Genomic DNA, 26,350 nt, shown 5'->3' with positions numbered 1-26,350 from the left:
GACGTCAATTAGGAAACAAAAAAATGGTGTCGGTTGTCCTTTAAATAACAGAATACAGGGAGAGCTTTTTTTTTTTTTTTTTTTTTTTACCTGTGGCCTTTTTTGGGTCGGACATTGTCGGCGTGTTTGCTTTCCACGTAAAATGTGGTTGTTTTGTGGGTGGCAAAATTAATTCACCGTCACAACCTCATTAAAATGCATGTTTGATTATAATAAATAAGAATAATACATTTCATTTATAAGCGCCTTTCAAAACTTGTGGCCTTGAGTTTTGAAAGGTGCTTATAAATGAAATGTATTATTATTATTATTATTATTACTGTATCTATTAGCTAGCTAGCTAGCTAGCTTTCTCTCTATTTGAGTTACTTCCAGGTTGAGTGAACGCGATTGCGTGTGGCTGCCCACAGAAAAACTTATCCTGTGACTAAAAAGTGACCTTGAGAGTTTTGAAAGGTGCTTATAAATAAAATTTATTATTATTATTATTATTAATTTTATGTTAAAAAAATCATTGTGTTAAGTGGCCAGAATGGTTCTTTGAATATTTGAAATTGCTGAACCCTGCCTTGATTGATTCCACCCCATTCCTACCTTTAACTGGTGAGGAATGTTAGCAGCAGCGTTCCCACATTGTACACTGCTGTCAGGACCGCACCCAATGTACACGTCTGTCTAACACCAGCCTGCTGTTTGACCTCAAATCTTCAACTCGTGAGTTTCTCGAAGACAAACTTGACTCTGAGCCTAATCCTGCTTCAGTTTGTACATTGAAACTACAAAAAAAAAACGTAGAGGCTTGACCCAGTCACTCTTCAAAAGATTTATCACTCACTTAAAACACACATCAGGCATCGAAAGACTTCAGGCGTGTCAGGCCGACCACTCGCCCACACATTTCACTGCGACAGAATGCCATTATGCTGTGACAGGTTGTTAATCTTGGTGCAATCACAGGCGCACCCAGTATAAGACGGGGTGGGGGGAGAGGTAATGCGGGGTTGAAGTTTTGCTTGACAGACTAGTTAGCTTATCGGTGCTTATAAAGAGATGTCTTTACAAGGTGAAACGAGGTGAATGTTAAACATGAGAAACGGATTTGTTTGGCGTTATCGTAGTACGTTTCCCACCTCCTCGCCCCCAAACACTTCAAAACAAAAGCTTGATGATTGACAGGGAAGTCAATGAGAATTAATCAAATCACAATTTGGATGGATAGCTGCTTCCCGCTCGCCCTAATCTTTCCCATTTATGTGTACTTCATTGGAAAATTAATTCATTCAGACGTGCAAAAATGTGTCCAATGCAGTGCCAGGGTTTTTGTCATTATCACTCGAATTCCAGGATCACCAGAATTGAGTTTTTTTAAAGGACAACCGACACCATTTTTTTGTTTCCTAGCTGACATCAGAAAAACATTTTATAGCATCTAAAATAGCCAAAACACGCAGGCTGATATTTTTAGTCAAATGCAAAACACCAATAAAAATGAGTTCGTGTCCCAAAACTACTTCAAAATGACCTCGGAAATGGCAAGTTTCAGAAGGTCCCGCCCCCTTGTTCGTGACCTTCACGCCAGGACGTCTTGCCTTGCTCAAGAATCAAAACAATGGCTTCAGATTCGGAGAAGATGCTTTCTTGTTACTCATCCAGTTATGAATATGATTCAAATAGTTCTGAAGAGACTCAGTTAGGGAACAAAAAAATTGTGTCGGTTGTCCTTTAAATGTTGTCATATTATACAGTATGTATGCCAGCTCCAAGTAAGAAGCAGTGACCAGGATATTATGTTTTAACCCCCTGCATCCTGTTTTGAAGTCTGATGAGAAATGGACAGAGTGCCAACAGCGTTTCATGTCCTTTATTTACATAGCGAGGGTGTTACAGTTTTATTCCTTTTCTACGTATTTTTTTAATTATAAATACATCACGCATTAAAATATATCCTTCAAACCCCTTTGGTGCATCATCATCATAATAACACAACAAATGATTTAAAGACTACAGTGACGCTCGCGAGGATAAGCGGCTGGGATAATGGAATGGGGCAGGGGAGGAGCCATATTCTTATTTGCATATAATTTTTGAAATGTTAGTAAAACATGCAACTCAAATATAGTGTGTAGGAAAATAAAAGGATATAAGCTCGATATTTAGATGTGGCTTTCACATCGTACAATAAACACTGCGGCTGGTGGCTTATAAAAAATTAAATCAAAAACAAAAAAGCCGAAAAACTAAGAATCTGTTAATGGCTTCCAGCAGTGAAGGGGTTTACAGTACATACAGTCATGTCAATATTAACATTCATGAGTGTTTGTGGATCGTGAGATAAACCTGATCCGTCAGTCATACAGGTGTCAATAAACCACAGCACCATCTTTATAATATGCATCAGGCACCCTAAACATCTTGACGTGTTTGTTTGTTTTTTTTTTTTTTGCAGGCACTTGAAGGGTTTCTAACATCAACTGAGCTTAAGGTTAGTCGCGAGAATGACTTGATTCCATTTATTCTGGCTACAGTGAAAGTCCAGGGGAAGGTCTCTGGGAAGAAGCGCAGCACGGTATGTCTTATGGGGGATACGGAACATCCGGAAAAGCAGGAAAAACATTGCTAACTATTGTGCCCTCACGTACCAGTCGGAGCGGTCCGGGCGGATAAACAGTGACTGTTTGGGTTACTTTGGCGTCATGAGTCTACAAAATCAGATTGATGTGTTGGTGGTCTACCAGTGCATGAGAATGTGCCCTTTGTTGGTTCCCATTGAGTCCATTGGTGAGAATAGGGACCGGCTGTTATTTCTCGTAGGTGTGCAGCAACATGATCGAAGACACATATCTTGAAGTTAATGTTGAGAGACACTGAAGTCAGCGATCGTTACGAGACTCCGGATTCTGCTCTGCAGAGTGGCCTTTAGCTTTCAATATATTCATTTTTGAGATCTTCAGAAGACTAGTTGTTGTAGTGTTAACGCTCAAAGCTGATTTCCTCTATTACAGTGATTAAAGGTCAAGACAAAATGTACACAGATACACAAAGTCTACATTGTAAAAAAAATTAAACATCTAATGTTTTGCGACGACCACGTGCAGAGCAGAAACTGTGCAGTCTGGAGTTCACTGGCAGGGATCTCTTTGGCTTTACAGTTGATCCTTAATATCGTCGCCCATAACTAGGCGAACTGTAGGAGGATGAAGACGAAGAGAAGGTGGTGGTGAAACCAGATCCAGTTGCGTCAAAGCTTCCTCTTCTGGAGCCAGACCTTGAACCGGTTCTGGAGCCTGAGCGTGAGCCGGTTGCCGAGCCTGAGCCGCTGATGCTGTAGGGACTGTAGAGGCCTTTGCTAGACTGAGAGGATGCTTCCAGAAGCCTGAGACCGGTACCTTCTTCAATCATGCTTCTGTCCAATGCATCTTTGTAGGAAATTTTGAGTTTGGTTTTGGGGCATGTGAGGTACTTGGAGTGGGTCATGACATCACGGAGCTTCTGCGCGGTCCGAGCATCTAAAGTGCCTTTCTTCAAGGCATCGTCCAGAGAGACTCGCCCGGTGACCTCTGGTTCAATTAAACCACCTGTCAGATATTGGACTTCCAGGAACCGCTGGCCGGCCTCGTAGTACAACCAGCCTTTCTTGAGGGCTTGAGCAGCTGACATTTTAGTTTTGGTGCGAGGGTCCTCAAATCCATTGCAAGCCTTCTGTGCGAGGCTAATGCGGTCCACCATGATCTTGTCCACAAGTCCTTTGTTCACTGCGTCTGTGACCGAGAATTTTTCACCAGTGTTTGAGTCAATGATTCCTCCAGTGCAGGCCTGAGCTTCCAGTAGCCTCTGACCGGTTATGTTGTCTACAAGGTTTCTGCGAATAGCCTCAGTGATAGACACCTTCTCGAGCGTTTCCGTGTCCAAAATTCCAGCTACGGGACCACTTTCCTCTGTGGGGTCATTCCACGGGACAGCCTGTGGTTTTATGCTAGACATTGGACTTGAGGTGTAAGAAGCAGTTGATCCAAAGGATGATGACCTTGATCTAACGCCACTGGAATTTCCAGATAGCATGTCTGCAAACTCAGTGATAGATAGGGTTCCAGAGCGGTACTGGTCCAAGGCCGTCTTCTCAATCAGGCCACTTGAGATGGCGTCATCGATGTCGTACTGTCGTCCGGACCTCCTATCAATGATCTTGGATTTTACAACCCCATCAGAGGAGGTGCTGGTTATTTCCTCCCATTCGCACTCCTGCTCTGCAAGCTCTAAATAGGTTTGGTGGTCAATGAGACCTTTCTGGTAGGCCTCATACACCGACATCTCTTTGCCCGTTTCAGGATCAACGATAACAACTCTGCGTTTACGAACAGATGACTTGGAGGAGGTCTTTCTTTCCCGTTTCTTTTCCTTCAGCAACAGGAGGGCGAGCCCTGTTTGTGGGTCCCTCATGCATCTCTCCGTGAGCTGGAGGTAAGTGAGGTTTTCCTCTGTGTTAGGGTCAAAGAAGCCCTTAGTGTCGTCAGATGGGTCGGTGAGAATTTGGTTCATTTCTTCGTCAAAGAGGCCACGTTCATATGCCGCTTCCACTGGGAGGCGAAGGCTCTCCTGTGGGTCAATGATCCCCCCCGTAGCGATCTGAGCTTCTAGTAGACGGATGCCGTGGTCTTTCAAGATCAAGTCCTTCTTCATGGCTTGGAACAATGAGATGACCTTGCCAGAATAGGGATCCCTGTAGCCTGTGACTGCTCGCTCAGCTGACAGCAGTTTGTCTTTAAACTCCGGACCCACGACACCCATCTTAACAGCTTCGGTGACATTCAGTTTCAGATTTTTGATGGGGTCGATAACGTACCCCGTCGCAGCCTGAGCCTCAAGAAGCTCAAAGGCAGTTCCTGGTCTGATCATGTTCTTCTTCATGGCTTGGTAGATAGACAAGCAGCTTTTGGTAGACTCTACAAAGACACCAGCAATGCAGCTGACGCCCTCGAGGTACTTCTTTAGGTCCCTGCTGACCTCCTCCACACTAATGGTGCCATGAGTGAGTTCATTGTACATCTTTTGGTCAATAATCTGAGAACGAAGCAGCTCATCCACAGTGATTTGCTTCCTGAGACCCTTGAAGAGAAGTCTCCTGTCCGCTAGAGAAAGCAGCTTCAGTCCACTCTCCTTGTCCACCCGACATCTTTTCAGGAGCTGAGAATAGGACGTGTTCTCATCTGTAGTGGGGTCGATGTAACCTAACACATCGGTGGATGGGTCGGATATTCTGTCCAATGTCTCTTTGTTGATGTACCCTCGTTGCATGGCAACGTCCGCAGGCAGGCGGAAGTAGTATTCGGGATCCATTAACCCACCGGTGGCATTTTGGGCTTCTAGAAGCCTCAAAGCATAATCTTCAGGAACCAGGTCTTTCTTCATTGCCTGAAAAAGCGAAATCACTTTTCCAGTGTATGGATCCTTGTAACCTGTCACGGCTCTCTCAGCAGAGAGAAGTTTGTCGTGAAGTTCAGGTCCCACAAGCCCCTTGCGCACTGCTTCGTCCACTGTGAGAAGTTCATCTTTCATCGGATCGATGATAAAGCCAGTTGCTGCTTGGGCCTCAAGGAGCGTCAGAGCAACTTCGGGTTTAATCTTCCCATTTTTCATGGATTGATAGATGCTGACTTTGCTGGGAGTGTCAGACAAAATGCCAGCAATGCATCCGGTTCCAAAAAGGTACTGTTTCACCGATGGCATTGCCATGATCTCACTAATGGTCATTTTTTCTTGTTTCAAAAGGTTGTAAGTCTGCAGGTCGATAATTCGAGCACTGTAAAGTTCCTCGATTGTAATTCTCCTTCTGATGATGTCACACGACATGCCTTGTTCAACCTTTTCGGCCTCCCTTTGCTCAATGATTTCAATGATAATGATGAGCATTCTGTCTTTTGTGATTCTCCCCAGGCGAAACTGCTCCATGAGGCGGCGTCTCTCCTCTTCTGGAAGTACGTTGGAGTTCATGATCTCCCAAATGGTCATGGTCTTGCCTTCAAAGCTCTTGAGCGGGATCTCAATTTGAGTGTTTGCTAGATCTGCCTGGGCTTGCTCCTCTGTGTACGCGTAGGACTTCTCAGCAGGGGGAGGCACTTCAGCTTTGGAAAGTGGCAGGTAGCACAGACCTGAGTTGGGATCTTTGACACATTTCTCCAGAAGCTGCTTGTATGTGACACTTTCATTGGTGTTGGGGTTGGTGAAGCACTGGACGTCCCCTGAGGGTGCGTTCAAAGATTTGGCCATTTGTTTACTTAAAAACCCACGCTGAACAGCAACATCAGTTGGAATTCGATGGCTCCCGACGGGATCGATGATGCCTCCAGTGTTAAGCTGAGCCTCCAGAAGAGGAATGGCATGCTCCCTCAAGACCAGCTCTTTCTTCAAGGCTTGGAACAGAGAAATCTTATTGCCCGTGTATGGATCTTTGTATCCCGTCACTGCTTTTTCAGCAGAGAGAAGTTTCTCGTGAAGTTCTGGGCCAACAGTTCCGGCTTTGACGGCATCATCCACTGAATATTTCATATTTTTTACTGGGTCTGTTATGAAACCAGTTCCAGCTTGGGCTTCAAGCAGTGCAAGGCCGGTATTCGGTTGCAGAATATTATTTTTTATAGCTTGATATATGCTTAGCTTTTCATTTGTGGCTTCCATTGCAATGGCGTCAATACGATCTGTGCCTTTCAGATACTTCCTCACTTTATCGTCTTGACTGACTTCCTGAGGAGTCTTTTTGCCTTGCTCTAGTTGTTCAAATGTGGTTTTGTCAATAATATTGGCATCCATCAATGCACTGGCAGTAACTGGTTCCCTAAGACCATCAAAACAGAGTTTTTCTTTCGCTTGGGTCTCCATGATTGTCATCACAACCTTTATTAGCTTTTCGATTGTCACGTGGCCCATCCGGTACTGGCGAATCAGTTCTATTCTTTTCTCCTGTGTAATGTACTCAGATGTGATGATTTCCCAGATTGTCACCTTTCTGCCTTTAAAAGGTCCGTAGTCCAGCTCCACGGTGCTTTGGTTCAAATCCTCTTTGGTTTTGGCCTCTGTAATCTCTTGACCCTCTTTGGGTTTTGGAGCCTTTATTGAAAGGGGGAGCAAGGGAAGAACAGTTTCCTTGTCGGATATGCATTTCTTCATCAACTGCGCATAGCTGGCGGACTCAAGTGTGTTGGGATCGTTGAAGACCTTGGTTTCGCCTGCAGTCTTGTTAGTTTCCTCGTCTAAATAGCCACGTTTGCAGGCAACCTCATGTGGGACGCGGTAGCTCTTAACTGGGTCAATAATTCCCCCTGTGGAGAGTTGTGCTTCTAATAGTCGAATGCCATGGTCCCTTTTGACGAGACCTTTATTCAGGGCTTCAAATAGAGATACCTTCTTACCAGAATAAGGATCTCTGTAGCCACTGACTGCTCGCTCTGCCGATAGCAGTCGCTCGTGCAGTTCTGGGCCCACCAACCCCGTCTTGACCGCTTCGTCGACAGGCACCCGCTCATTTTTGACGGGATCAATTATGAAGCCTGTAGCCGCTTGTGCCTCAAGAAGATGAATGGCCGTCTCAGGGGAGAGCAGCTCTTTCTTCATGGCTTGATAGAAGGACATTTTCTCCTTGGTAGGTTCATTAAACAGTCCAGCAATGCTCGGTGTTCCTTGAAGCGCTTTCTTCACAGGATCCATCTCACCAATTTCTTTGATGGTGATCTTGCCATTGCTTAGCTTGTTGAACACGTCCTTACTTATGACCTTGGAGTCGAGAAGTTCACTGGCGGGCACAGGAGCCCTGAGGCCGTTCAACACGTTTTCATTGTTCTTCTCCTTGTCCTCCACAACCGTGATAACAATTTTGATTATCTTCTCAACCGTGATCTTGCCCGTTTTGTATTGGCGGATAAGCTCTTGTCGCTGATCTTCAGTGAAATACTCAGAGTTGATCACTTCCCAAATGGTGACTGTCTTTCCTTTGAACTTGCCAAAGGGCACATCCACATTGGACTTGCTGAACACTTCTTTCATCTCAGCATCTGTGTAGGTTTTCTCAGTTTGGGCCGCTTTTTCGGTCACTGGCAGAATCATCAAGCCTGACCCTGCGTCCTTGGTGCATTTGTCCAGTAGCTGCTTGTAGGTGAGGGCCTCCTGAGTGCTTGGTTCCACGAACAACTTGTAATCCGGCATTTGCTGATTCATCTCGGCATCAAACTGCCCCTGTTTATAGGCTGTTGGCAGCAAAACTCTATGGCTGTTGATTGGGTCAATGATACCGCCTGTTGTAAGCTGCACATCCAGAGACCTTGTGGCCTGTTCCTTCTCAATCAGACCTTTTTTCATGGCCTCATAAAGGGAGATTTTGTCTCCAGTGTAGGGGTCTTTGAAGCCTGTGGCAGCTCGCTCAGCAGACAGCATTTTGTCATGGAGTTCGGGGCCGATCAATTGCTCTTTGACAGCCTCATCCACAGTGAGGAATGTGTTTTGAACAGGATCGATGAGGTAGCCAGAGGCTGCCTGAGCTTCGAGCAACATGGCGGCTGTATTGCTTGTAATCTTGTTGTCTTTCATGGCTTGATAGACACTCATTTTTACCTTTGAGGGAGTCAAGATGCCAGCGATGCAGCTCTGACCTTGAAGGCAAGAGTGGATCTTGTCTGTTTTTGCAAGGTCTTGCACTGAGACTTTACCTTTCTTCAGTTTCTCAAATTCTTTTTTGGTCAGGACACCAATGTCAAGAAGCCTCTCGGCAGGAACTTGGTCTCTTATTCCATCAAAAGCCCAAGGTGAGTCTTTCTTCTTGCAATCGACATCTGAGCCATTGTAAACTTTCTTGGTTGTGACTGACACTGTTGCAGAGACTAACTGTTCCTCAGCGTCTTTCTGTGTCTGGACCTCAGTTTCTTTCTTTTTAGATGCAAATTCTTTGGATGCTACCTCGAGATTGTTGAGTTTGTCCCTCAGTTTTTTGTTCTCCTCTTCCAACAGTTTCTCTTGTTCATTCTTTTTCTTTTCAAGCACCTCCATTTCCTTCTGCTTCTTCTTCATCTCCATCTCAGCTTCCTTCTGTTTCCGCAAGGCGTCATCCATGATGGCCTGCAGCTTGTTCTTCTCATCCTCCATCAGCTTTTGCTGACGCTCTTGCTCCTCTTTGAGGGCCTTTGCCCGCACTACTTCATCCTTGAGCTGTTTTTCCAGCTTCTTCTTCTCATCTTCCACCTCACGTTCTCTTTTCAACAGCAGCTCTTTCTCGGTGAGGAAAGTCTTCTGGAGAATGGCCTTCTGTTGCTTTATTTCTTCTTGCTGGGCAATAGCCATCTAGAAAACAAGAACCAGTCAAAACATTGTTCTATCATTATGGAGTATTGCTTATTTGTCTTACATTACCTCTTTGGAATTTTTCTGAAGCTCCTCCGCCTCTTTTTTTAGCCTCTCCCTCTCTTTTTCCAAGTCAGTGATGGCTTTCTTGAGATCGTCGGCTTCTTTAGTGCTTTGGAGCCGCTGAGTTTCCAGTTTTTGCACCACAGTCTCGGTGACTTTGTGTTGCGAGTCCTCAAGTCGAGCTTTGGCCTCATCTGCTAACGTCTTGAACTTCTTGGCCTCCTCTTGAGCTTTTGCTTGAGCATCACTGAGCTCCTTCACCTTAAGCTTCAGCTTCTCCGCCTCCGCTGACACCTCTTGCTTTCTCTTTCGTTCGGCCTCCAGTGATTTCTGGAAGCCTTCGGTCTCCTCGTCCAGCCGCTGCTGGATCTGCTGTTTGTCCTCTAAGAGCTTCTTGGCCGCCTCCTGTGCCTTGTCCTTCTGCTTTTGGAGGTCCTCGGCCTCGGCTTTCAACTTGGTAGCTTCCTGGATGGCCTGAATTTTCTCCTTGAGCATTTTCTCCGCAAGTGCCCTTTGTTCGGCTAAGTCAGACTCGGCGGTCTTTCGGAGTTTGGCTGCTTCCTCTGCCGCTGCACTAAGCTGAGCTGCTTCCTGTGCCAGGATCTTCATCCTCTCGGCTTCATCTGCGAGCAACTTCTTGGTGTTATCCTTATCCTTTTGCATGAGACGTTTGTTTTCGCTCTCAATTTCTATCTTAATCTTGAGGAGCTCCTCCATCTGAATCCTGACTTTAGAGAGTTCGTCCTCGACGTGCGTTTTCTGTTTAATGGCATCATTGACCTCGCCCTTCACCCTTTGGAGCTCTTCATCCAAAACCGCTTTTTGTTTGTCGGTTTTGTCGAGCTGGAGTTTGATGGTTGACAGCTCCTTCTCCACCTGCGACTTCTGCTTCAACGCCTGCTCGGCATCCTTTTTGTGCTTATTCATTTCGGCATCGGCCTGCTGCTTTTGTTTGAGAGCAGCGGCCTCAGCTTCTGCTCGCTTGGAGGCCTCCTTTTCGGCTTCTTTCCTCAGTTTCTCCGCATCTTTTTGGGCTTTGGCCTGCTTGGAGGCTTCATCTTCCGCAGCTTTTTTCTGCTTCTCAGCCTCCTCGGCTTTCTGGCGAAGCAGTGCCGCCTCTTTCTCTGCTTTCTCTTTGGCCTTTTCAGCTTCTCGTGCCAGATTTTTGGCCTTCTCAAAGTCCGCCTTGAGCTTCTGCTGAGCCAGATCGCCCTCTTTGTTCTTGCTGAGGACATCTTGAGCCTTTTGCTCAGCCGCGCTGCATTTCTGTGCCGCCTCCTTGGCCAGAACCACCTGCTGCTCTGCGTCTTTCTCTGCTTTTTCCCGTTGCTTGTTCGCTTCCGCCGCCTTTGTTTTCAGACGCTCTAGCTCTTCCTGAGCGGCTTTGCATTGTCGTGCCGCCTCTTCCTCCGCTGCTGTGATGCTCTTAACCTTCGCCTCGGCTTCCTTTCTCTTCTTCTCCTCGTCCGCGGCAAGCTGCTTCAACGTCTCAGCTTCCTTCTCGGCTTTAAATTTGCTCTTTTGAGTTTCATCCGCAATCTCTTTCAGTTTCTTTAATTCTTTCTCTAAATCTGATTTGTCTTTGGAGGCTTTCTCAAAGTTGATCCGGATGATGTGGATCTCCTCTTCCACCACTTTTCTTTGCCTGAGAGTTTCCTCAATGATTGTTTTCTGTCGCTCCAATTCAGAGTTGGATGAGCTCTGCAGATGCTGCATTTTTTCAGTAATGTCTTGTTTGTGCCGAGCGGCCTGATCTTCCAGGAGTTTTCTTTGGTAGGCTTCATCCTCAGCTTGTCTTTTCAGCCTTTCGTTCTCGGCCTCTTTGGCTTTCAGGGCGATCTCTGCTTCTGTCTTGAAACGGGTCGCCTCATTGATGGCGGTGAGTTTCTCCTTTAGGATTTTCTCCGCTTCAGCTCGCTGTTTGGCCGCTTCCTCCTCAGCGAGCTGCCTTTGCTTCTTGGCCTCCTCGGCCACAGACCTCAGCCTGGTTGCTTCGTCTGCAAGTTGCTTCATTTTTAGGACTTCCGAGTCGAGAAGCTGCTTGGTCTTTTCCGTGGTGGACAGTGTTTCCTTCTCAGCTTTCATCTTCAGCTGAAGGAGGGCATCCATTTCACTTCGTACCTTGGCCAGCTCCTCTTCCAACTTCTTTCTCTGGTTTTCAGCGGAGTTCACCTCGTTCTTTAGACGGTGGAGCTCGTTGTCCAGGAGGCTCCTCTGTTGCTCGGCATGTTCAAAGTCAGCTTTTAGGCGGATGCATTCTTGCTCGGCCGACAGCTTCTGCTTGGCGATCTGCTCGGCAAAAGTCCTTTGTTTCTCCAGCTCTTTCTCAGCACTCTCCTTCTGTTTCAGGGCGGCCTCTTCGGCCTTTGCCTTTTTCTTGGCGTGACGTTCAGCTTCCAACTTCTGCCTCTCCGCTTCATCTTGCGCCTGACTCTTCCTCTGGGCCTCCTCTTCAGCTTGCAGCCTCAAGCGGAGAGCTTCATTGGCTTTTAGCCTCCACGTCTCCAGCTCCTTCTCTGCCTGTTCCCGAGCTTTGCTGGCCTCCTCTTGTTGCTTGCGGAGTTTCTCAGCTTCCTCCTGCAACTGGAGGACAGTGCCTTGCTCTCTCTTGAGGGACTCCTCAAGTTTGGTCGCTCTTTCTGTAAAGGTTTTGGAGGTGCTCTGCAACTGGGCGACAGCACTCTTCTGCGCGACCTCCTCCACCACCTTGACCTGCCGGAGTTTCTCCTCCTCTGCCTGTCTCATGCGCCGCTCGGCTTCCTCCGCTTGCATCTTGAACTTCTCCAGTTCGTCCAGGGCCCTCTGCTTCTGCTTGGAGGCTTCCCTCTCCATCTCGGCTTTGCGCTTCAGCTCGTCTTCCGCATTCTTCTTTTTCTGGGTCTCCTCGGCCACTTGCTTGCGAAGCCTCTCGGCCTCCTCCTGAGCAGCTTTTCGCAGCTTGTCAGCATCGGCGGCCCGGTTGCGAAGCTGCTGTAGCTCCTCATCAGCCGTACTCTTCTGCCTCGTGGTCGTCTCCAGCTGCAGTCGGATGATGCGTATCTCCTCCTCAATCCTAGTCCGGTTTATCAGAGCTTCCTCTAACTGAAAGTTCTTTGTCTTGATCTCCTGTTCCGACAGACTCTTGAGCTGTTGCAATTCCTGCTGGATGTTCTGCTTCTGTTTCTCGGCATCCACGGCGACATCCTGTCGCTTTCCGGCCTCCTCTTTCATCTTCTGCTTGAGAGCGTCAGCTTCTTGTTGCGCCTTGGCCACCGACTGAGCGTGAGCCTCGGCCAGCTGCCTCTGTTTGTCCAACTCAGCCTGGATCTCAGCCAGCCTCTTTCGCTCAGCTTCTTTCAGCTTCTCAGACGCTTTCTGCATTCGCAAACAGTAAGGGCATTAGCAAACAAGTTTTTAACAGTACTTTGACTTTTGTATTGGTCAAAAAAAGGCATCCTTTAATTTTGTTTAAGTATGTTGTTTAGAGGAAGTCATTACCTCATCTTCCTCCAGGCGACGGCGCGCATCCGCGATGAACTTTATGTACTGGCTGACGAGCGTCAAGAGCTCGCTGTAGCGGGTTCTCAGCGTGACATACTGCATGATATAAAAGAGCAGAGACAGGGTTAAACGACTTTGGTTGATATCAATTGGTCAGCGCCATCTTGCCCCGTGAAAAGCATGCCTCTTGGATGATGTTGTCAGAAGCGCACTCCATTTTGGGTTTCTTCAGCGGCGAGGCAGGGGGGTCCTGCAAGGCTTTGTATGTCAAGAGCTGAAGCTCGTAATCCTAAAGGGACAAACGGGAGACCGTTCACTGGGTCGTGCAAGGACAAATTGGTACACAACATGCTCACACGGTGCAGTTGACACATACATGGACAGAAACACACATTTTTTATAATAATAATAATAATAATAATAATAATAATAATAATAATAATAATAATAATAATAATAATAATAATAGCCGTTATTATTATTATTATTTTCAGTATTATTATTTTATTATGATTATGAAGTAATAATAATAATAATAGCAATAATAGTAACAGTAATAAGAATAACAAGATTATTATTATTATTATTATTATTATTATTATTATTCAAATGGGTGCTTTATGTTTACTTTATATAAATAAATCTTGAAGAAAATTAATGTCATTTGCAAGGTATCTGTGAAAAGTAGAGATATTCCATTTTAGTGATTACACACACCACGTAGGCAAACACACCTTAACGGAGTCAATGTAGTCTTTAGCATTTTTCTGGCACTTATCGATCTTGTCCTTGTTCTTCTCGATCTCATCCAGGAGTTTCTGCGTCAATCAAGAAATAAACACGAGCAACATTACAGTCAACAATCAGAGAGAGACCAAGAAACTTCGTGTTTGAATGATAAGTTTTCAGCCCAAAAAATGGCTACGCAAATTGGGAGTTTGTGTACTCATCCAGTCAATGCCTGCGAAATACCTTCTCCTCAGCTAATTGCTCCTTCAGCGCGGCTCCATCCCCAACGGGCAGCGCCTGGATTGCCTCCTGGCGCTTCCTGGCATCTGCCAGCCAGCGCATGAGCCACTCGTAGCTATCCCGATAGCCGCTCATATGGCGTCGAAGCAGCTCCAGTTCTTGCTTTCGGATCTCTAGTTGAGCCAGAACCGCCTGCCAGCGCTCCTGCATGTCGGCCACCAACTGGCGGTAGTGTTCCAACTCGGCGTCGCGCTCGCTGTGGACGCGAGTCATCTTGTCGTGGACGCTCGATGCTTGTTTGAGCCCGTCCTGCATGCGGTCGAAAACAGCCTGGTCTGCTTCTGATTCCGTTTGCATTTTCTGTTGAAGAGAAAGAAATATAACAAACATAACATAAGGCCACCACTTCTTTGGACTTCTAACCATAGTTCGAGTTCACGAAGGTCTCGTTGACACTTCCCACTTTAGTAAGCTATTACTGAAGCTATAATTGTAGTATAATTACATGCCAGCAGCCATTTCTTTTTGTTGGAGCGTCAACTGGCAAGAGGGATTTCCTCCCTGCCCACATACTCTACACAGCCAATCGTAAGCGAGCTCGGCCAGATAAAAGTGCGCAATACAAAATCTAACTTGCAGCATCTCTGTCCAATCATTTTTCGACATAATGTACCCGCAAAAATGTTCGTTTGTACCGTCGTTCGTAACACAAAGGTGCGTAAATTGGGGAGCATCTGTACGCAGCCAATCACAAGCGAGCTCGGCCAGAAAAAGGGGCACAATACAAAATCTAACAAAGCATCTCTGTCCGAACATTTCTCGACATACTGTACCCACAAAAATGTTCATATGTACCTTTGTTCGTAACTTGAATGTTTGTAAGTTGGGGAGCATCTGTACGCAGCCAATCGCAAGCGAACTCAGCCGGAAAAAGCCGTGCAATACAAAATCTAACTTACAGCGTCTCTTTCCAAACATTTTTCGACATACTGTACCGGCAAAAATGTTCGTATGTACCGTTGTTTGTAACTCGAATGTTCGTAAGCCGGGGAGCGTCTGTACCTTTATCTGGCTCTGCTGCTTCTCCGCCACTTTCTCCTCAGTCGGGACTCTGTGGATGTCCAGCAGACGAGTCTCGTAGCTCTTCAGAGTCTCTTCTGCGTCATTGGTGTTCCTGATGACCACGTCAATTGCCTTCAGCCTAAGGAAAAGAACGTTAGCATCAGGACGATGTGCCTGCAATGTAAACCGAAGGAGCCCTTACTTGTTCAAATAGATGGACGAGAGGGCGAAGATGTGGTCCATCTTCTTCTGGGTGCCATCCAGTTCGGATCGCAACAAGGGGCCCGAACTGGACTGCTGAGGCGAGGCGAGAACTTCCTCTGCTTTCTCTGTGATTGTGTTCAGTTCTTTCTGGAGGCCTTCCAGCTCCGTTTGGACTTTCTGCCAACGGGAATGACAATTATCCAAAGAGTCATGGCGAGAACATCAAACATGATTTTTACCATCTGTTCGGTGGTCTTCTGGGCGCAGGCTTTGAGAGGGTCTTTGTCAGCCAGCTGGTGAAGTCGCGTCACCGTTCGGTTCTCGCAGCCCTCCAGCCTCAAACGGAGGTCCTTGAGCTTGTTCAGGTAAATCCTACACACTGACTCATCTTGCTCTCCTGGAAGGGAGGAGAAAACCGAGCAGAGGTTCTTACCATCCATCCGTTAAATTCACTTTGATGCTCTGAACGGAATTAAAACATGCCCTTCATTCAAGTTCAATCATGTGAGGGATTCGCGTCATCCGTTGACTTTGTGCGTGATTAGACGGGCCTCCGCATTGAGGTCCGTTGCCATTCAAAGCCACAAAGGGTGGAAGTTAGTAGAAGAAAAAAAAAATCAATGATGGAGATGATTGTTGAGGTGAAGGAGTGAAATTGGAAGCATGACAAATTCCTGCTACGGCGATTACAACACGCTAATCGTGCACATTGGGGCATCCTGGCACAAACTGCCCCTTGCACAGGAACGCATACTGGGTCAGACAACAACTAACCAGGATGTTACTGGGACACAACACAGGGATGCATCTGGGAAATTTAAAATGCACCATGGGTAAATTGATATTCCATTATCTCTATCTGCAGTTTTCTGGCATAGCACGACAAAAGTTAAAACCTCTGAAGGAAAACAAACAGTTTTTTGATGTGTTAATTAAATTTGTTTTTTTGGCTATTTTAACAGAAGTACAGTAAAGTCTCGTTATATCGATATTCAAGGGAGTCCGAAAAAATATCGATATAACCGGGACTATCGATATATCCAACCCTGTTTGCATGTAATTTTCTCCGTGCGTGCATAGAAATAGTATCGATATAACCGGGACTATCGATATATCCGATATCGATATAACGAGACTTTACTGTATATCATATGTGGCGCAGATCATGTAGCAATATGCGCTAATCCTAATCGACGTGCGCCGCAGTGGAGTTAGAAAACTGCGCCAGTGACTGTCAAAATGTGTAAATGCCGCAAGACCGCGGCCCAGATGCATCCCTGCAACACACACCGGCACACACAGGGTGACACTCAAGATATCGTCAGGCACCTTACCTGTCTTTGGCGGTACGTAGCCTGTAATTTGAAGCCAACAGTCAATTTATTCATCAATCGTGAACAATGTGATTTGATTGATGAGTTTATGGTCTTAAAATAATCCGGAATGAATTGAAAAAAAAAAGCAGCTACGAGGTCAGGAAATGAGAAGACACAAAATCACCTTGCTCCGCCGTGCTGACTAGCGTGTTGTAGTGCTGGTTGGCCTTATTGTAGCGGGACTCCACCTGCATGCGGTCCTCGGCCCCGAAAGCCTGCGAATCCTGGCTGTCCCTCAGAAAGTCCTGGTAGTGCTGCTCCAGGTTCCTCAGGGCCAGTCGGTACTCCTCCACCGTTAGGCTCTTGAACTGAGAAACCGAACGTGAACTTCATCATGTGGATCGATGAAAACGCTTCTTCAGCCGTCATCTGTACTTCTTTGAAGGTGGCGGACGTTTCGCTCCTCATCCAAAAAGTTTCGTCAGTGAGCTAAAATTTTGCTGGTAGCTCTGGCCCTATATACAGTAAAGTCTCGTTATATCGATATTCAAGGGTAGTCCGAAATAAATATCGATAAAATATAAACGGGACTATCGAAATATCGAACAAACAAAAAAAACAATGCATGTAAAGGTTTCCTCCGTGCGTGCATAGAAATAGTATCGATATAACCAGGACTATCGATATATCCGATATCGATATAACAAGACTTTACTGTGTATATATATATATATATATATATATATGATATATATAGGGCCGAAACTAAAGTCTTACTGTTAGTTTCGGCCCTAGATATATCATCATATATAGGGCCGAAACTACCAGTAAGACTTTAGTTTTCTGACGAAGCTTTTCGGATGAGGAGCGAAACGTCCGACACCTTCAAATTTGTACAGATGACGGCTGAGGAAACCTTTTCATCGATGAACCACTCTTGTACGACTGAGAGCTTACACAGACTCATCATATGGACCTTCTATGAGTGAAAGGTTGGCGTTACCATGGAGATGTTCCAAGTTTTGATGATATGAATGTCTCGCATAAGGTATTGCCAAGAAAGGAGGCTCTTCAGGTCGACAAATAAGCTCTGCCACATTGTCTGCAGTTTCTGCAGGTTCCCATCCAGCCTGAGAACAAGAGACGCCACAGGTCAGAGGTCAACGGAGGTTGAAAAGTTACCCGGGCGTGCTCACCCGGTGACGCTGTTAACTGCGTCCTTGTTGGTGGGCGGCACCAGGAAGCAGATGGATGGCACCGTTGCCTCGCTGCCTTGGCGGTTGAGCACTCGCCACTTGTACGGTTGGGAGTTGTTGAGAAGGGCGCACTCATCGCCGCGGTGAACCGTGATCTAGAAGAAGTCAACATTTGGAGATGCTAGCTTGGGAAATACGACATCCTGGGATATATTCTGACATTGTGTGACTGTCAGAGATGTTCGATCGGACACTGTGGACGAAGGCTCGGACCTAGAAAGATTGTCTTTACTGCCAGCAGAAGACACAGCCATTCATGACAGACGCCTGAATTCTGCAGCCCTCTGCTAAGCTATTTCTTGAGAGTATATGCAAATTTAAGTGATACGTTAGTAAAACATTGTTTTCTTGATTAGAATAACACACCTCTTGACTTCTAAGCACAAACAGATGTAAGCAATAAAACTTTATCTTTTCCATGAACTGATAAATGTGTAACCTGGCTAATGAGCTCTTCCTGTGAAGGAGTTTCAAGTCGTAAAGTGCTTCGGTGATAAAGGAGTTTCCCAAGTCCTAAATTCTGTCCAAGCCGCATTGTAGTTATGGTTTCCTCTCGAGGGCCGTTCTGAATTTGGGGAACCCATTAGAATGTTTAAATCCCTTCAAATATTACATATAGAGCACACAGCAAATTAATGAATAACTGGTTTTCAAATCTGAAGTCAAGAATAATTTTACTTTTTTTTATTGTGGTTGACATCCAAAAATATGAAATTTTGGCTCAGATTTTAGCAATCATCATGGAATTTAACAAGTTTGATTGGCTTTCGCGGGCCGAAAAAAAATGATGTGGCGGGCCGGATTTGGCCCGCGGGCCTTGACTTTGACACCTGTGTCCTAGATGAAGATGACAGTTTAACTTTGCTGTGTCTGTTGACCTCAGATTGACCCCAGGTCGTCTGTGCTTCAATTGTGTATTCGAGTCACACATGTTGACGAAGCATATAACAGCATGAAACTTTTAAATAGGATAACTTCTTATTCTCCATCATTGACGGATCACGACGAAATACAACAAACACTCAAGATCGATTACCTCCATTTGCTTGAAGTCGCAAACAGCCTGGATGGGTAGTTTGCTTTTGATGGCGGTGGCCGGGTTGCGCGGCTTCAGCTGGACCACGTTCTTGGATCGCCGCTTCAGACCTTCCAGGTGAGTTTGGAACTCGGCCAGTTGTTCTTTTTCATCCTGGATGCCAACAACATAAAAATTGAAGACAATTCCAATTTGGGGAAATAACGTTGTTTGTTTTGTTTTTTTTTTTTTTAATAATAACGCACAGCAGCATCCTGCAGGAGGTCCTCCAGTCTAGTGACTGTGACGGAGCGGTCGCACGTGTATTTCCTCTTCATGGTGTCCTGCATTTTCTTCAGTTTGTCCTCAGCCTCTTTGACGTCTGCAAAGAACTGCAAAGAGAGAAAGGCGGGGTTCAGGAAAATCGGCTCATCCAACATTTGAGACTTTAAAAAGGAGAGCATCGTAACCGTGGAAATTAAAATATAAATAAATAGATGGATAATGAGATAAATAAATAGACAGACAGACAAATACATAAATAAATTGATCGATGGATACATAAAGAAATACACAAATAAATACACAAATGGATAAAATAGTAAAAAAAAACTATAAATACAACATACATTAACAAAAAATAAATACATATACAAATAAATACATGGATATATAAATAAATAAAGAAATAGAAGTACACAAATAAACAAATAAGTAGATAACTCGATAAATAGAGAAATAAATAAAAAAAAAAAAATACATAAATAAATCAATAATAAACTAAATTTCAACACAAAACAAACAAAAATAAGAAATTGAAAAAAAAAACATGTGAATACATAAACAAACAAACAAACAAATAAATAAATAAATAAAACAAATAAACAGATAGATGGATACATAAATAAATAAATAAATAAATAAATAAATAAATAAATAAATAAACACACAAATTAAATATAAACAAAATAAACAAATAAACAAAATAATAACATTTAAAATAGAACATGTAAATGCATAAGCAAACAAATAAATACATAAAAACACGAATAGATAAATAAAATATAAACAAATAAATACATACATATATGAATAAATGAATACATAAATAAATACAAAATACACAAATAAAAAATAAATATATATAAACAAAATAAACAAATAAAAAAATAATACAAAAATTAAAAATACAACATGTAAATACATAAATAAATAAATAAATAAAAACACAATTAGATAAAGAAAATATAAACAAACAAATAAAAACATTAAATACAAGATACAAATTAAAACATGTACATTAAAAAAAACACTTTTAAACAGTAAACACTTTGCCCTATTGTGGTTCCAACTCCTAAGATAGAAAACGAGTGACCGAATGGATTCAACCCACCTGGAAGTAGGCGGTGTTTTCCTTCAGGTGGCTTTCGATGCAGCAGCATAGCTGGAGGATCCAACTCCACTGAGTCTGCAGGGCGGCCGTGAAGGCCTGCGAGGAGTGAAAGTGGGTTCCACGACAGCCACATGTAAATATCACCGTGGCATTTATTTCAGGGGAATAGCAGTTTGGGTCAAGATACTTACTTCAATGGTCTTCCTGCCGGGATGTCCGTCTCTCAGCAATTTGTCTCCTGTCACTTGGACGTTGCTCATTTTCTTCTCTCGTAGCTCCAGCTCCCGCATCAAACCCTGGAAATCAGAATCAGAAAGCCTTTAATAGATGTAGCATGAATAGAAACAGCTCAACATAACCTGATTGAAATGTCATAGAAAAAAAAAGATAAATTAAAAAAAAAAAGTGATTGATTAAAAGAAACATCTGTTTAAGTTGATTAAAAAAAAAAACTGCCACTATTACCGAGTAGTTGTCCTTCTTGGCCGCCACGTTGGTGTTGCGCTCACTCCAGTCAAAGTTGACCTCTTCCTCTTCCTTCTCGTTGAGCCACATCAGCTCCTTGGTGGCGGCCGTCACAAAGGCGTGCAGCTGCTCCAGGTTACGCAGGCGAGACTTGGACGAGGTCTGAGCGGAGAAGGTGAAAAATGTGGTTGGAACAATGTTGGAGCAATATCTGGATACAGACGCTTACGAACATTCGAGTTATGAACAACGGGAAATACGAACATTTTTGGAGTAACATATGTAGTATTGTCTCCGGTTGTACATGTATCTATCTTTATAGAGCATATATTTTATTAAATGTTTATTTTTCAGGATAAACCAATACAGGTGACTTATACAAGCCGTAAACATACTGATAGAGACGAGACAGTAAGATGTTATCATATCGAAAAGTTTCATGCCGTTATATGTATGCTTAGTCAACATGTGTGACTCGAATACACAATTGAAGCACAGACAACCTTAAATTTAGGACTTCGGATACTCCTTTATCACTGAAGCAATTTACGACTTAAAACTCCTTCACAGGAAGAGCTCATTAGCCAGGTTACACATTTATCAGTTCATGGAAGAGACAATGTTTTATTGCTTACAGCTGTTCGCGCTCAGAACGCCCATGGGCGTGGTATTCTAATCAAGAAAACTATGTTTGACGAATGTATCACTTAAATTTGCATATACTCTCAATAAATAGCTTGGCACAGGGCTGCAGAATTCAGGCGTCTGTCATGAATGGCTGCGTCTCCTGCCGGCAGTAAAGACAATCTTTCTGGATTCGAGTCTTTATCCACAGTGTCCGATCAAACACCTCTGACACATACATTTTATACAAAATATAGCACTGAAGCAACTTATGACCAAATTCACTTTACGAACAAGCGTTTGGAACGTATCTCGTTCGTAAGTTGAGGAGTGTCTGTATACATTTTTTCTCTGCAGATTCATATGAGTGTAATGTACTGTAGGTCGTGGTTCTGACTCACCAGGAGCTTCCCATATTGTTGGTCCAATTGGGTCAAGTAGTCTCTGTAGGCCGCCTTACTCACAGGTGAGATCTGACTCTGTAGCCGAGAGTTTGACATTAAAACGCTGCGCACATGCGAGCACAAAACAATCAACAGGAAGAAGAATCGCACCTCGTCAGCCTTAGCCCGTTCCACCTTGGATCGGAACTCCTCCACGGAGAGGTGAAGGCCGCGATGGCTCCCCAAGTGCGACTCCACGGCGGGCAGGTCAGTACCCCACTCGCCCTGGTCCACGCGTTGTTGGTTCTCCTCGACCCAGCCCAACAGATCCTGGACGTAGCGCAGCGTGACCTCATCCAGCTCGGGACGCATCCTCGCGGACGACTGCTGGAGGACCTGAGACGTGTGGACCTGCGTCAGGGGCACCTGGACCGGAGGCACCTGCGCCAGGGTCACGCCCGATTTGAGGCGCAGGTTGTACTCGCTGCGCAGGTTCACCAGTCGCTCGTGCAGGCGATACACTCTAGAAAAAAAAAAAAAAAAAAATCAGATTGTAAATAATTAGCTATATTACGCTTTAAATTAATTCATATAGATTAACAGTATCAATTAATCACATTTTTGTTGACATTGTCAGCTTCAAATGACCAATATACAGTAATCCCTCATTTATCGCAGTTAATGAAGACCGGGACCATCCATAGATGAAAAACGATGTAGCAAACCCTACATGTACAGTGATACCTCGGTTTACGAACCCCTTAGTTTACGAACTTTTCGGTCGAACCGCTAAATAGCAAGGGATTAATTATTGTATGTATTTTTTGTAAATACCTGCGATACATCTGTTCGGCCTGAAGGTGGCGGCCATCTTTAAGCGTTTGCACGTCGTTGAAAAGGAAGCGAATCATGCCCTCAGCTTTTTCCAGGTCGGCCTCGACCTCGGGTGTGTGCTGGGCGGGTTTCCCCGAGTTGAGCAGCCGCACATCCTGCAACATGACAAAAGTCACGGGTCGTACGAGATACTTTTGCAAGTTGGAATATAATTTTATGATACTTTTTTTCCATAGATTTTTCCATAGACTTTTTCGGGTTATTAGAATTTAATTCAATATTTTATTTTATAACGCTCAATTTCGTACAATGTACATATATTTATTTTGTACATTTTATTTAATTGGAATGATATTTTATGATACTTTTTTCCATAGACTTTTTGGGGTTATTAGAATGTAATACAATATTTCATTTTATTTTTGAACACTCAATTTAGTACAATGTACATTGATTTCATACATTATTTTATTTAATTGGAATGATATTTTATGATACTGTTTTCCATATACTTTTTTTGGGTTATTAGAATTTAATTCAATATTTTATTTTAGAAAACAGAATTTAGTAAAATGTATATTGATTTTGTAGATTATTTGATTTAATTGGAATGATATTTTATGATACTTTTTATCCATAGATTTTTCCATATACTTTTTGGGGTTATTAGAATTTAATTCAATATTTTATTTTATTTTTGAACACTGAATTTAATAATAATAATACATTACATTTTAAGCGCCTTTCCATCGACTTTTTTTGGGTTATTAGAATTTAATTCGATATTTTATTTTATTTTTGAACACTCAATTTAGTACAATGTATATTTATTTAGTACATTATTTGATTTAATTACACCTGATTTAGATTGTATGTTATGACATTAAATTAATATTTATTATGTGTTTTATGAAATACAACTAAATTTAGTAAAATTCTATTTAGAAATTCTGTGTCACTTTTTATTTATCTAATTGAGTTTTACTTTAAGATTTACTTTATATGTTAGTTGTCCATATTAAGAGCTTTGTTGTAGCTTCCTTTGTTGTTAAAGCACTATATAAACCAATATTTATTGTATTGTATTGTACTTTAATCTACTTACAGTTGGCAGCAATTTCTCACATTTAATTATTGGATGTCCGATGGTACAAAATGTTCCTCGTATTTTACCGTTTGCAACAGCGCCTCCACCTGGTTGAGTTGTTCCTCGCACATGCCCGACTCCATCTGCACTTTGCCGACGATTCTCTGAAGACGTTCCAGCCTGCCATGCGGAGGAAAAAAAAAAGAAAAAAAGGTCAACCACCCAAAGGTCAGACAAGAAGAAAGATGAGACAAAACAAAGTGGCGCTCACTCTGTCCTACGTCGGAATAAAAACTTGAAATCATATCCCTGGTGCATAAAAGCCATGATGGACGCCGTTTCGATGTAGGTTTTGATGTAACGTGAGCGAGATGATAGAAGAAGTAAAACGAGTGAGCAGACTGCCTGCACAACTTGTGACGCTTTTTGTGCAACTGACCGCGTTTTACTTGGATTATTATTGCTCGGCCTGCAGCAATCATGTGGTTCCTCTTCATTTTCTTGCCAAAGTGGAAATGAGTCATACCCTCCGTGGTCGCGCTGTGCTATGCATCTCATGACTTTTTTTTTACATACATATATGAATGTTAATGCATGTATTATTTGATGCATTTGACAAGGCGGGCGACTCGCCTCTCAAACTCGGTCCTTAGCAGACGCTCTCGCTCCAGAATGGCAACGTGCAGGCGACCCCACTCCTTTTCCACGTCCAGTGGGTGGTAACCCGGCGGCACCTTGACGTGGCCCGTCTGCACTGCGCCCTGAAATGTCAATTATATACAGAGAATTATAAATAAAGAGAATAAGAAAGAGGGATAAAAACTCAATCCAATAGAGATTGCGCAACCTTGCAGTAGAACAGAGAAACAAACCATTCCTGTGGATGCAATGAAATGTAATATTCTGTGCAGAGGATAAGGAATATATGCCTGTCAATGTTGTTGTATTTGGTGTTCCTTGTGTTCAAATATCCCATAACATTACCACAACAGCAACGCTAGTTCCATGAAATCATCATTTTTCCAGTAGCGGACCATCAAAGCCTGCAAAGCCTTCTCTGCTGGCCTAAAAATATCTGAATTACGGACTAATGTGGATTATATTTTGTCCATGAATTCTTATTAAATAACTCCAAATTGTCTTTTAGCTTCCTTTCAGCTATCTAGCTGACTAGCTATTAGCTATATGGCTATCTAGCTGGCTAGATAGCTATTTGCTATCTATTAGCTAGCTACCTAGCTGGCTATCTGCCTGGCTATCTATTAGCTACATATTAGCTATTTATTGGCTAGCCAGCTAGTTTTCTATCTATTTGAGTTACTTCCGGGTTGAGTGAACGCTGGCGCGTGTGGCTGCTGCTGCTCACCCACAAAAAAAAAACGTATCCTGTGTTTGTAAAGTGACCTCGAGAGCTTTGAAAAGCGCTAATAAATGAAATGTATTATTATTATTAGCATTAAGTAAGGTCGGTCACTTATTTCCTGGCTAACGGTAGCTTTTAACAAATCACACCACACTTTTTTTCAGTCTGGATTGATTCAGACATAGCACTACTGAAGGCCTAGCGATGAAATCCATGGCTCTCCGCTGCGTTTTTCGAATGTGTGTGTTAGCATTAGGCTAGTGTACTTTTACAAGAGTAGTTGCGACACAATGCCAATGATGCTACACTGCAGCTTTCCAATCTTTTTCGGATCAATTCACAATTTTCTCGGTGATTAACTGAAGAAACATTCTTACACAGAGGAAACTCACCTCAAAAGACTTGAAGATGTGTTTGGACCTGTTCTTGTCAGCCTCCTTGGCAGGGAGCTCCGTCTCCTTGAACTTGAGGAATTGACGCCAGAGAACCTACAGCAGAAAAAAAACAAATCATCCGTCATGTAAGATGTGATGAAAAAGAGGTTCTGGAGGTGAACGTGGGGGTGCAACAACCTCGATCTCCTCGTAGCTGGTTGGGAACTTGCGTTCCTCAAAGACCAGGACGTGGTGTCGGATCCACTGCAACAGCATGGTGACCAAGTCGTAGTACTCTTGCCAGCGCAGCTCCAGTTCCTACGAGGTACAGTGATACCTTGGCTTACGAACTTCATTGGTTCCCAGACAGAGTGTGTAAGGCGAAAAGTGTGTATCCCAAAAATTAATTTCCCATAGGAAACCATTAAAATGAGAATAATCCGTTCCCTGGTCCCCATAAAACACAAATTTCTACAAGCTAGATAGCTATCCACCTAGATAGTTATATAGCTAATAGCTAGCTAGCTACATAGTGAGTTAGCAAATATTACTGACTGAATGTCACTATTAAATACACAGATAGAAAGCTATCTAGCTAGTAGATAGCTAATAGATAGCCAACAGATAGCTAGCTTGATAGCTAGCCACTTAGATAGCTATATAACTAAAAAAATAGCCAGCTAGATAGCTAATTCACTGAATGCCAGTAATTAAATTAATAATAATAATAATAATAATAATAATAATAATAATAATAATAATAATAATAATAATAGTGATACCTTGGCTTACAAACTTAATTGGTTCCAAGACAGAGTGTGTAAGGCGAAAAGTGTGTATCCCAAAAATTAATTTCCCATAGGAAACCATTAAAATGAGAATAATCCGTTCCCTGGTCCCCATAAAACATAATTTTTTACTTTTTAATTTTCTAAGCTTTAAAACTACACAAAATATACATGATATAACATATAAATGATGACAACATTGCGTACTCACGTTAGCCTTGACGCCGTCCTGAACGTCGGGCACTCTCGGCATGGCGTCGTATAGCGACGACACGTACGTGATGATGGATTTCTCATCAGGATGCGACACGTCCACATCTGGGAGAGAGCACGTTTAGTTTTTCGGATTTGAC

The 26,350-nt window shown here is 43.5% G+C and overlaps 1 protein-coding gene and 1 long non-coding RNA gene across 16 annotated transcripts in view; one reads left to right on the top strand and one right to left on the bottom strand.

Moving 5' to 3' along the window:
- LOC148883139 (uncharacterized) overlaps window positions 1-26,350 on the top strand; it is a 253,706-nt gene that overhangs the window by 192,273 nt on the left and 35,083 nt on the right. The window lies entirely within an intron of this gene.
- The window catches only part of pleca (plectin a), a 65,862-nt gene continuing 41,358 nt past the window's right edge, over window positions 1,847-26,350 (bottom strand). For 13 of the 15 annotated variants that reach the window (XM_089023402.1, XM_089023403.1, XM_089023405.1 and 10 more), the window contains 26 exons: window positions 26,209-26,315; window positions 25,408-25,527; window positions 25,228-25,323; window positions 24,106-24,233; window positions 23,559-23,652; window positions 22,386-22,540; window positions 21,723-22,074; window positions 21,570-21,647; window positions 20,545-20,706; window positions 20,271-20,375; window positions 20,080-20,175; window positions 18,953-19,078; window positions 18,708-18,860; window positions 17,612-17,766; window positions 17,419-17,545; window positions 16,600-16,783; window positions 16,434-16,454; window positions 15,339-15,496; window positions 15,098-15,276; window positions 14,896-15,034; window positions 13,837-14,193; window positions 13,599-13,682; window positions 13,049-13,153; window positions 12,862-12,960; window positions 9,391-12,738; window positions 1,847-9,321 (listed from right to left, as the gene is read on the bottom strand). In XM_089023402.1, the coding sequence (XP_088879528.1) occupies window positions 3,157-9,321; window positions 9,391-12,738; window positions 12,862-12,960; window positions 13,049-13,153; window positions 13,599-13,682; window positions 13,837-14,193; window positions 14,896-15,034; window positions 15,098-15,276; window positions 15,339-15,496; window positions 16,434-16,454; window positions 16,600-16,783; window positions 17,419-17,545; window positions 17,612-17,766; window positions 18,708-18,860; window positions 18,953-19,078; window positions 20,080-20,175; window positions 20,271-20,375; window positions 20,545-20,706; window positions 21,570-21,647; window positions 21,723-22,074; window positions 22,386-22,540; window positions 23,559-23,652; window positions 24,106-24,233; window positions 25,228-25,323; window positions 25,408-25,527; window positions 26,209-26,315 (12,893 nt within the window). In that variant the 3' untranslated portion in view covers window positions 1,847-3,156. The remainder of the gene's footprint in view (window positions 9,322-9,390; window positions 12,739-12,861; window positions 12,961-13,048; window positions 13,154-13,598; window positions 13,683-13,836; window positions 14,194-14,895; window positions 15,035-15,097; window positions 15,277-15,338; window positions 15,497-16,433; window positions 16,455-16,599; window positions 16,784-17,418; window positions 17,546-17,611; window positions 17,767-18,707; window positions 18,861-18,952; window positions 19,079-20,079; window positions 20,176-20,270; window positions 20,376-20,544; window positions 20,707-21,569; window positions 21,648-21,722; window positions 22,075-22,385; window positions 22,541-23,558; window positions 23,653-24,105; window positions 24,234-25,227; window positions 25,324-25,407; window positions 25,528-26,208; window positions 26,316-26,350) is intronic. The other 2 variants (XM_089023404.1, XM_089023412.1) reach the window with 1 other exon arrangement.

The sequence above is a fragment of the Hippocampus bargibanti genome, linkage group LG20, assembly GCF_051943395.1.
Source record: "Hippocampus bargibanti isolate YZ-2025 linkage group LG20, ASM5194339v1, whole genome shotgun sequence".
NCBI lineage: Eukaryota > Metazoa > Chordata > Actinopteri > Syngnathiformes > Syngnathidae > Hippocampus > Hippocampus bargibanti.
The sequence above is the reverse complement of the archived record's forward strand: the minus strand, read 5'-3'. Positions and strand labels throughout refer to the sequence as shown.